The 10,000-nt window shown below is 35.6% G+C and overlaps 1 protein-coding gene across 1 annotated transcript; it reads right to left on the bottom strand.

Moving 5' to 3' along the window:
- Positions 1-5,412: 5,412 nt before the first annotated feature.
- LOC147469738 (uncharacterized) lies at positions 5,413-6,969 on the bottom strand. The gene is made up of 3 exons (XM_086547077.1): positions 6,862-6,969; positions 6,165-6,548; positions 5,413-5,873 (listed from the first exon to the last, which is right to left on the bottom strand). Exons 1-3 carry the CDS (start codon positions 6,948-6,950, stop codon positions 5,849-5,851), a joined length of 498 nt encoding a protein of 165 aa, XP_086403203.1. The 5' UTR covers positions 6,951-6,969; the 3' UTR covers positions 5,413-5,848.
- Between the last annotated feature and the right edge of the window lie 3,031 nt (positions 6,970-10,000).

Below are 10,000 nucleotides of genomic sequence, written 5' to 3' on the forward strand. Positions count from 1 at the left end.
AATATGTAGTTAACGAGAAAGAGAGTGATATAGAGAGAAGGTGAGAGTCAGAGAGAGAAAGAGAGTGATATAGAGAGAGAAGGAGAGAGTCAGAGAGAGAAAGAGTGATATATACAGAGAAGGTGAGAGTCAGAAAGAGAAAGAGAGTGATATAGAGAGATAAGGTGAGAGTCAGAGAAAGAGAGTGATATAGAGAGAGAAGGTGAGAGTAAGAGAGAGAAAGAGCGTGATATAGAGAGAAAAGGTGAGAGTCAGAGAGAAAAAGAGAGTGATATAGAGAGAGAAGGTGAGAGTGAGAGAGAGAAAGAGAGAGATAGAGAAAAGGTGAGAGTCAGAGAGAGAAAGAGAGTGATCTAGAGAGAGAAGGTGAGAGTCAGAGAGAGAAAGAGAGTGATATAGAGAGAGAGGGTGAGAGTCAGAGAGAGAAAGAGAGAGATATATAGAGAGAAGGTGAGAGAGGGAGAGAAAAAGAGAGTGATATATAGAGAGAAGGTGATAGTCAGAGAGAAAGAGAGTGATATAGAGAGAAAAAGTGAGAGAGGGAGAGAGAGTAAGATATAGAGAAAGAGAAGGAGAAAGTCAGAGAGAGAGAGAGTGATAGAGAGAGAGAGGGTGAGAGTCAGAGAGAGAAAGAGAGTGATCTAGAGAGAGAAGGTGAGAGTCAGAGAGAGAAAGAGAGTGATATAGAGAGAGAAGGTGAGAGTCAGAGAGAAAAAGAGAGTGATATAGAGAGAGAAGGTGAGAGTCAGAGAGAGAAAGAGAGTGATATAGAGAGAAAAGGAGAGAGTCAGAGAGAGAAAGAGAGTGATATATATAGAGAAAGTGAGAGTGAGAGAGAGAAAGAGAGTGATATGCAGAGAGAAGATGAGAGAGGGAGAGAGAGTAGGAAATAGAGATAGAGAAGGTGAGAGTCAGAGAGTGATATAGAGAGAGAAGGTGAAAGTCAGAGAGAGAAAGAGAGTGATATAGAGAGAGAAGGTGAGAGTGAGAGAGAGAAAGAGAGTGATATAGAGAGAGAAGGTGAATGTCAGAGAGAGAAAGAGAGTGATATAGAGAGAGAAAGTGAGAGAGGGAGAGAGAGTAGGAAATAGAAAAAGAGAAGGTGAGAGTCAGAGAGAGAAAGAGAGTGATATATATAGAGAGGGAAAGAGAGTAGGAAATAGAGAAAGAGAAGGTCAGAGTGAGAGTGAGGAAGAGAGTGATATAGAGAGAGCAGGTGGGAGACGGAGAGAGAGTAAGAAATAGAGAAAGAGAAGGAGAGAGTCAGAGAGAGAAAGAGAGTGATATATATAGAGAAGGAGAGAGTCAGAGAGAGAAAGAGAGTGATATAGAGAGAGAGGGTGAAAAAGAGAGAAAGAGAGTGATATAGAGAGAGAAAGAGAGTGATATATAGAGAGAAGGGGAGAGTCAGAGAGAGAAAGAGAGTGATATAGAGAGAGAAGGTGAGAATCAGAGAGAGAAAGAGAGTGATACATAAAGAGAAGGTGAAAGGCAGAGAGAGAAAGAGAGTGATATAGAGAGAGAAGGTGAGGGTCAGAGAGAGAAAGAGAGTTATTTATAAAGAGAAGGTGAGTGAAGAGAGAGAAAGAGAGTGATATAGAGAGAGAAGGTGAGAGTCAGAGAGAGAAAGAGAGTGATATAGAGAGAGGAGAGAGTCAGAGAGAGAAAAAGAGTAATATATAAAGAGAAGGTGAGTGAAGAGAGAGAAAGAGAGTGATATAGAGAGAGAAGGTGAGAGTCAGAGAGAGAAAGAGAGTGATATAGAGAGAGAAGGAGAGAATCAGAGAGAGAAGGAGCGTGATATAGAGAGAGAAGGAGAGAGTCAGAGAGAGAAAGAGAGTGATATATAAAGAGAAGGTGAGTGAAGAGAGAGAAAGAGAGTGATATAGAGAGAGAAGGAGAGAGTCTTTTGAATACTTCTATGTGGCCTACTCCTTCATCCCTACATTTGTCAAGAAGTAATAGGCAGTTAATATTCTTGAAAAATATATCGGAGTTTCTTAAATGCAGAATTAACTAAAGAAGTGTCTAAATCGATTTTATTCCCGACCCCAAAAGCATTTTTTTTTTTTTTTTTTTAAGTTTGACCGATTTTGGAATTCTTTTAACTGTATGTGACTGACTCGTAAGGCTAATCACTCAATTGTGCATGAGAAGTTTATCAAATATTGACAGATTCCACATAATTCATCAATTTTCACCTGTGTTGCGATTACCTTAATATTAATCATCATAATCAGTCCCTCCCCTTGACATGGAGCTCATCCCCCCCCCCTCCCCCCTAAGAGACATTTTATTAATTCCAAGAACATCAAAATTGGCCCATTAATTCATGAAGTATGATAGTGATCTGCTTCAGGGAATGCTAGTAGGTTAGGTTAGGTTAGGCTAGGTTAGGATAAGTTACGTTAGGTTAGGCTAGGCTAGACTAGGCTAGGCGACTTTCCAGAATTTCTTGACCTCTTGACCAGCAGTAAAAGTTAATGATACTAACTGTCAAGTAAAAGCAAAAAAAAATATGATATAAAATCATTATTATTGTACACATGTATATATTATTGCTGCCTTTTTTCCCTCCACCATTACATTAGTGAAAATAATAATGACAACAATAATTATCATAATTATTTTTTTTTTTCATGACATGAAAACAACACAGTGATTGTTATACTGATTCAAATGATTATCTGTTTTGTCATTTGATAAACAGAAAAACAGGAATAAAATACATGATTAAATCTTTTAACGCATCATTCATAACAGAGCAAATTAGAAAGTGAATATACATACCTTTTCCCGCCATTTTGAGTAAGCGATAACCCTGCATGTACATTAATATTGTCCTTGATATCATGTGTAAACTTTGCCTCTGCGCCTATTTTGCTGGAAATATGCATTAATGTCAAAGGAAAGATCATATAAAAACATACATGCTTATGGTTATGTATTTCTGATTGGTGATAATGAGAGGATATTATATTTATTTGTTCATTTAATCTTATTTAGATATATTCTTATATATATATAATCTATTTGTTCATGTTTTACAACTTTTATATATATATATATATATATATATATATATATATATATATATATATATATATATATATAGCTTCGTAATGTGCTGTATTTTAGCAAAAAAAAAAAAAATCCTAAAATGCGTTATATTTCACATCATGTAAATATAGAAGATGATAATCTTACCAAAGAATCATCATAAACACATCGAAGGGAAGAAAACAAATAAAAACATGTACACCCAGAAAGAAAGCCAACTCATACTAACCGATATACCAATCTCTCAAAACGCTCATTCATAAAGCAGAGACCAAACCTCAACTGCTCTTTTTTTTGTAGCTTTTACATCAATTGAGTCAGATGCCACAAGAACAGTGATGCCAGTGAGGAGAACCAGCACTGCAGCCTGCATGACGGTGTATGGCAATTCACAAGAACCATTTTCCGATTATGTATACAAGGAACCAAATAATGAACCTTATGACTGAAATAGGTTCGTTGACACATTTAACTCTGAAATCAACAGCGCTCTTGTTATTTTTTCTTTCTCTTTTTTTTTTTTTCTTTTTTCCCTTTTTTGGTTAGCTCTTAGCTGCCCAGATAAATGTTTGTGAATTATTGTTTTATTTATTTCTCCCTTTGTTTTGTCTCCTTGTTTATTAGATTGCCTAGTTTGGTTGTTTTACATGAGTATTCAGTGCTTGACTTTGAGAATTGCTGAACACAGAGGCTGGTCAGGTCATGTCGTATTAAACCATTTTTTTGGCAGATTGTAAAATTCTCCATAGGACTAAACAGAACTCTAATCTTCCAATCTTTGAATCCTTCCGCATTCAACACGTTTCCCTGGATATGAATACCAATCCATGCCTTATCTAAAAAATAAAAAAATAATAATAAAATAAAAAAAACGCAGAGAAAAAAAAAGATAGCAAAAAAAAACGCAGAGAAAAAAAAGATCGCAAAAAAAAAAACGCAGTAGTATCTGATATACAACTTGTTACAAACCCTTAGCTTATACTGTTCTTTATCTTAATCCAATCCCACATTCTTTTTTTAGTTAAGATATGTCTTTCATGTTTTCAGTGTCATTGATTTTTGTATCCTTCAAATTTGTGTTTAAAATTTGCATCTCAATGACAGTATTAAACAGTTTGCTATTTGATTACTATCGGTTTCAACACCATACCTGTCAATCTTACGGCACGGATTCGAGTCCCGGTCAGGGAGGTAAAATTTGTATATCTATATCAAATGCGTTACTGCATTCTACCATCTTTCTCACTATATATAACCTCAGTAACTTGATTTGGGACTTGAATTTGTGATTCCGTAGCTGCCGAGCGCCCGCGGGAATTGTCTGTAAAACTTCGCTATCACTGCTCTGCTAAGAGCACATAGGTAAATTCCATGTCGTCTCATAAAGTGTCTGGTTAGACAATTCTTTTAGTGGGTCGAGTAGCCGATCGGTTCCAACATCGTACCTGTCAATCTTACGGCACGGGTTCGAGTCCCGGTCAGGGAGGTAAAATTTGTATATCTATATTAAATGCATTACTGCATTCTACCATCTTTCTCACACATATATAACCTCGGTAACCTGATTTGGGACTTGAATTTGTGATTCCGTTGCTGACGAGCGCCCGCGGGAATTGTCTGTAAAACTTCACTATCACTGTTCTGCTAAGAGCACATTGGTAAATTCTATGACGTCTCATAAGGCATCTGGTTAGACAGTTCTTTTGAGGGTCGAGTAGCCGATCAGTTTCAACACAGTACCTGTCAATCTTACGGCGCGGGTTCGAGTCCCGGTCAGGGAGGTAAAATTTGTACATTTATATTAAATGCGTTACTACATTCTACAATCTTTCTCACATATATATAACCTCGGTAACCTAATTTGGGACTTGAATTTGTGATTCCGTTGCTGCCGAGCGCCCGCGGGAATTGTCTGTAAAACTATCACTGCTCTGCTAAGAGCACATAGGTAAATTCCATGACGTCTCATAAGGCGTCTGGTTAGACAATTTTTTTAGCCGGTCGAGTAGCCGATCGGTTTCAGCACCGTACCGGTCAATCTTACTCACATATATATATGTATATATATATATGTATATATGTATAGATATATATAAATATATATATATACATAAATATACATATATATATACATTTCCGCATATATATGTATATGGAGACACACAGAGAAAGAAACACAGAGTCAACGTGAGCAGTCTAAGACAAGTCAATTCTATAAAAGTGAATTATTCATGACGAAATATTATGGATTTTAAAACATCATATATAAGTTTCTGCAAGCAAGTCTGTAACAAAAATTAAAAGCAGTAACATTTCTCCATTTTTTTCTAACAAATGAGGAATGAAAATAAAAAACTAAAAATTTAGGATTCATCTTTCATATATTTTACCTTGGTCTTTTTACCTTTGCATATTGTTTGATTTAGCTATGATTGTAATTCAGACACATTTACCAAATCAATTTTGGAGAATTTGCTCTATATTTTGTTTTCATAGCCATTCCATGCAATTGAAGGGCATATGCTGAGTCACCTGCACGAATGGATTCCAAGAAACAAAATAAAACAGTGGCGTTGTGCATTAATACATGATATTATTGTTTACATAAGGAATTTCAGTATTCTACCCTCTCATCAATATAATATCCCGCACTCTATATAATCGAATCTTCTATGCCCATCTATATATTTGTCGTATATATGTCCCTTCCCTCATTCATTCCATTTGTCGCAGAAATTGTCTATCGTCCGTCCGTCCTTCTCTCCCGTTCTTGAAATTCTCGAAGTTTCTAGAACTTAACGGAGGATCCATGGCTGTGAAATAGGAAAATAAGCATATATTAATACTAAAAAAGAGATAAAAAGGAAAAAATGTGTGTGCGTACGACCGACGATTGTTATAGAACTGAACTGAAAAGGATATTGTAAAATGGTATCCTGATTGTGGTATCGCTCTTATGAATGATGTAAGTACTTTTACTGGTATTCATTAAAGAGAGATAATAAGAAAAATGAGAATGGATGAATATTGATTGCAATATCATTTGCTTAACTTCTATTATGTTACTGAATGGAATGTAACTGGAACAGATTGATGTCACATACGTTTTGTTGGCGTCATGACCCTTTGCGAACCTCTTCCTGAGGGTGTGTTGAGGGAAAGATTCCGGAAATACGTCTTCTGTGACGTCATGACCCTTCGCGAACCTCTTCCTGAGGGTGTGTTGAGGGAAAGAGTCCGGAAATACGTTTTCTGTGACGTCATGACCCTTCGCGAACCTCTTCCTGAGGATGTGTTGAGGGAAAGAGTCCGGAAATACGTCTTCTGTGACGTCATGACCCTTCGCGAACCTCTTCCTGATGGTGTGTTGAGGGAAAGAGTCCGGAAATACGTCTTCTGTGACGTCATGACCCTTCGCGAACCTCTTCCTGATGGTGTGTTGAGGGAAAGAGTCCGGAAATACGTCTTCTGTGGCACTGTGCTTATTACTGTAGGGTGGAGAGTATTTTTCTTTATATGGCTGTGTATCTAGGGTGTATGTTTGGTTATCAAGAGTAAGGGAAAGTTAGCAGAAGGGACGTAAGCTTTGTTTGGATTGTTTTTTTTTTTTTTTTTTTTTTTTTTTGCGTCCTTTGCATGCCTTGTGTATATATATATATATATATATATATATATATATATATATATATATATATATATATATATGTATAGATAGATAGATAGATATGCACACACACCAATACATACATATATATGTATATATATACATACATACATATACATATGATTATATCTACGTACCTCTCCGTAGTGTGACCATCTGCCTCAGCTGTACCAAATGCCACAAGAGTGACGAGGCTGAAAAGGAGGAGAAACTTTGCACAATTCATGACTGGGTGTGAGTGAGACTCTGACACACCTCAATCATCCTCGTGCAATATATACACGCATTGTTTAGCCGGCGAGAATGATTAGTTTTGCAACATACAGCTAAATCATTACCATGTTTATAAATTTTCGTTTCGACGCCCAAACGACGGTAGTAATATTGAGTAATGATTGATATACCTCGATGATTGTAGTGGAATATCTGTGATGACTTTGTGTCTCCCATCTGTATCTGAGACTCAGCAGAAAGAATTATTGATTTTGAATATGCAGTTAAGGAGCAGAAAGAGTGTAAATAGAAAGCGGGGGAGAGAGTGGGAAATAGAGAAAGAGAATGATATATAGAGAGAAGGTGAGAGTGAGAGAGAGAAAGAGAGTGATATATAGAGAGAAGGTGAGAGTCAGAGAGAGAAAGAGAATGATATATAGAGAGAACGTGAGAGTCAGAGAGAGAAAGAGAGTGATATATAGAGAGAAGGTGAGAGTCAGAGAGAGAAAGAGAGTGATATATAGAGAGAAGGTGAGAGTCAGAGAGAGAAAGAGAGTGATATATAGAGAGAAGGTGAGAGTCAGAGAGAGAAAGAGAGTGATATATAGAGACAAGGTGAGAGTCAGAGAGAGAAAGAGAGTGATATATAAAGAGGAGGTAAGAGTCAGAGAGAGAAAGAGAGTGATATATAGAGAGAAGGTGAGAGTCAGAGAGAGAAAGAGAGTGATATATAAAGAGGAGGTAAGAGTCAGAGAGAGAAAGAGAGTGATATAGAGAGAGAAGGTGAGAGTCAGAGAGAGAAAGAGAGTGATATATAAAGAGGAGGTAAGAGTCAGAGAGAGAAAGAGAGTGATATATAGAGAGAAGGTGAGAGTCAGAGAGAGAAAGAGAGTGATATAGAGAGAGAAGGAGAGAATCAGAGAGAGAAAGAGAGTGATATATAGAGAGAGAAGGTGAGAGTCAGAGAGAAAAAGAGAGTGATATAGAGAGAGAAGGAGAGAGTCTTTTGAATACTTCTATGTGGCCTACTCCTACATCCCTACATTTGTCAAGAAGTAATAGCCAGTTAATATTCTTGAAATCAATATCGGAGTTTCTTAAATGCAGAATTAACTTTAGAAGTGTCTGAATCGATTTTATTACCGATCCCCAAAACTTTTTTTTTTTTTTTTTTTAAGTATGACCGATTTTGGAATTCTTTTAAGAGTACTTGACTGACTCGTAAGGCTAATCACTCAAATGTGCATGAGAAGTCTATCAAATATAGACAATTTCCACATAATTCATTAATTATCACCTGCGTTGTGATTACAATAATACAATCATCATAATGAGTCCCTCCCCTTGACCTGGAGCTCCCCCCCCCCTCCCCCCTTAGAGAAATTTGATTGATTCCAAGAACATCAAAATTGGCCCATTAATTCATGATTAATCAATTCATAATTCATAATTAATTAATTCATTAATTTAGCTGCTTCAGGGGATGCCAGTGGAGACCTTCCAGAATTTCTTGACCTCTTGACCAGCAGTAAAAGTTAATGATACTAACTGCCAAAGTAAAAGCAAAAAAATATGATATAAAAATCATTATTATTGTACACATGTATATATATTACTGCTGCCTTTTTCCCCACCACCATTACATTACATTAGTGAAAATAGTAATGACAACAATAATTATCATAATTATTTTTTTCCATGATATGAAAACAACACAATGATTATTATACTAATTCAAATGATTATCTGTTCTCTCATTTGATAAACAGAGAAACAGGAATAAAATACATGATTAAATCTTTTAACGCATCATTCATGACACAGCAAATTAGAAGGTGAATATACATACCTTTTACCGCCATTTTGAGTTAGCGATAACCCTGCATGTACATTAACATTGTTCTTGATATCATGTGTATACTTTGCTTCTGCGCCTATTTTGCTGGAAATATGCATAAATGTCACAGGAAAGATTATATAAAACATACATGTTTATGGTTATGTATTTCTGATATGCACGTAAAAGGAAAGAATATACAAAAACATACATACTTAAGGTTATGTATTTCTGATTGGTGATATTGAGAGGAAATTCGTTTTATTTGTTCGTTTAATCTTATTTAAATATATAATTATTTATATAATCTATTTGTTCATGTTTTTCAACATTTTTTTTAGATATATAGCTTCGTAATGTGCTGCATTAAATATATATATATATATATATATATATATATATATATATATATATATATATATATATATATATATATATATCACACCAAAGAATCATCATAAAAATATCGAAGTGTGAAAACAAATAAAAACTTGTACACCCAGAAAGAAAGCTTATTCATACAAACCGATATATCAATCACACTAAACGCTCATTCATAAAGCAGAGACCAAACCTCACCTGCCTTTTTTTTTTTTTTTTTTTTTTTTTTTTTTTTTGTGGCTTTTACATCAATTGAGTCACACGCCACAAGAGCAGTGATGCCAGTGAGGAGAACCAGCACTGCAGCTTGCACGACGGTGTATGGCAATGCACAAGAACCATTTTCTGATTATGTATACAAGGAACCAAGTAATGAACCCTATGAGTGAAATAGGTTCGATGACATATTTAACTTTGAAATCAACAGCGCTCTTGTGGGTTCTTTTTTTTTCGGTTAGCTCTTAGCTGTCCAAAATGTTTGTGCATTATTATTTTATTTATTTGACGCTTTGTTTTGTTTCCTTGTTTATTAGATTGCCTAGTTTGGTTGTTTTACATGAGTATTCAGTGCTTGACTTTGAGAATGGGTGAAGACAGAGGCTGGTCAGGTCGTGTCGTATTAAACCATTTTTTTGGTTAGATCGTAAAAATCTCCATAGGACTAAATAAAACTCTAATCTTCCAATCTGTGAATCCTTCTACATTCAACACGTTTCCCTGGATATGAATACCAATCCATGCCTTATTAAAAAAAAAAAAAAAAAAAAATAGTATCTGATATACAGCTTGACGTTACAAACCCTTAGCTTATACTGTTCTTTATCTTAATCCACTCCCACATTCTT

This window comes from Penaeus japonicus, unplaced genomic scaffold, assembly GCF_977035675.1.
Source record: "Penaeus japonicus unplaced genomic scaffold, GWHDUDI00000001_assembly GWHDUDI00000019, whole genome shotgun sequence".
Lineage (NCBI taxonomy): Eukaryota > Metazoa > Arthropoda > Malacostraca > Decapoda > Penaeidae > Penaeus > Penaeus japonicus.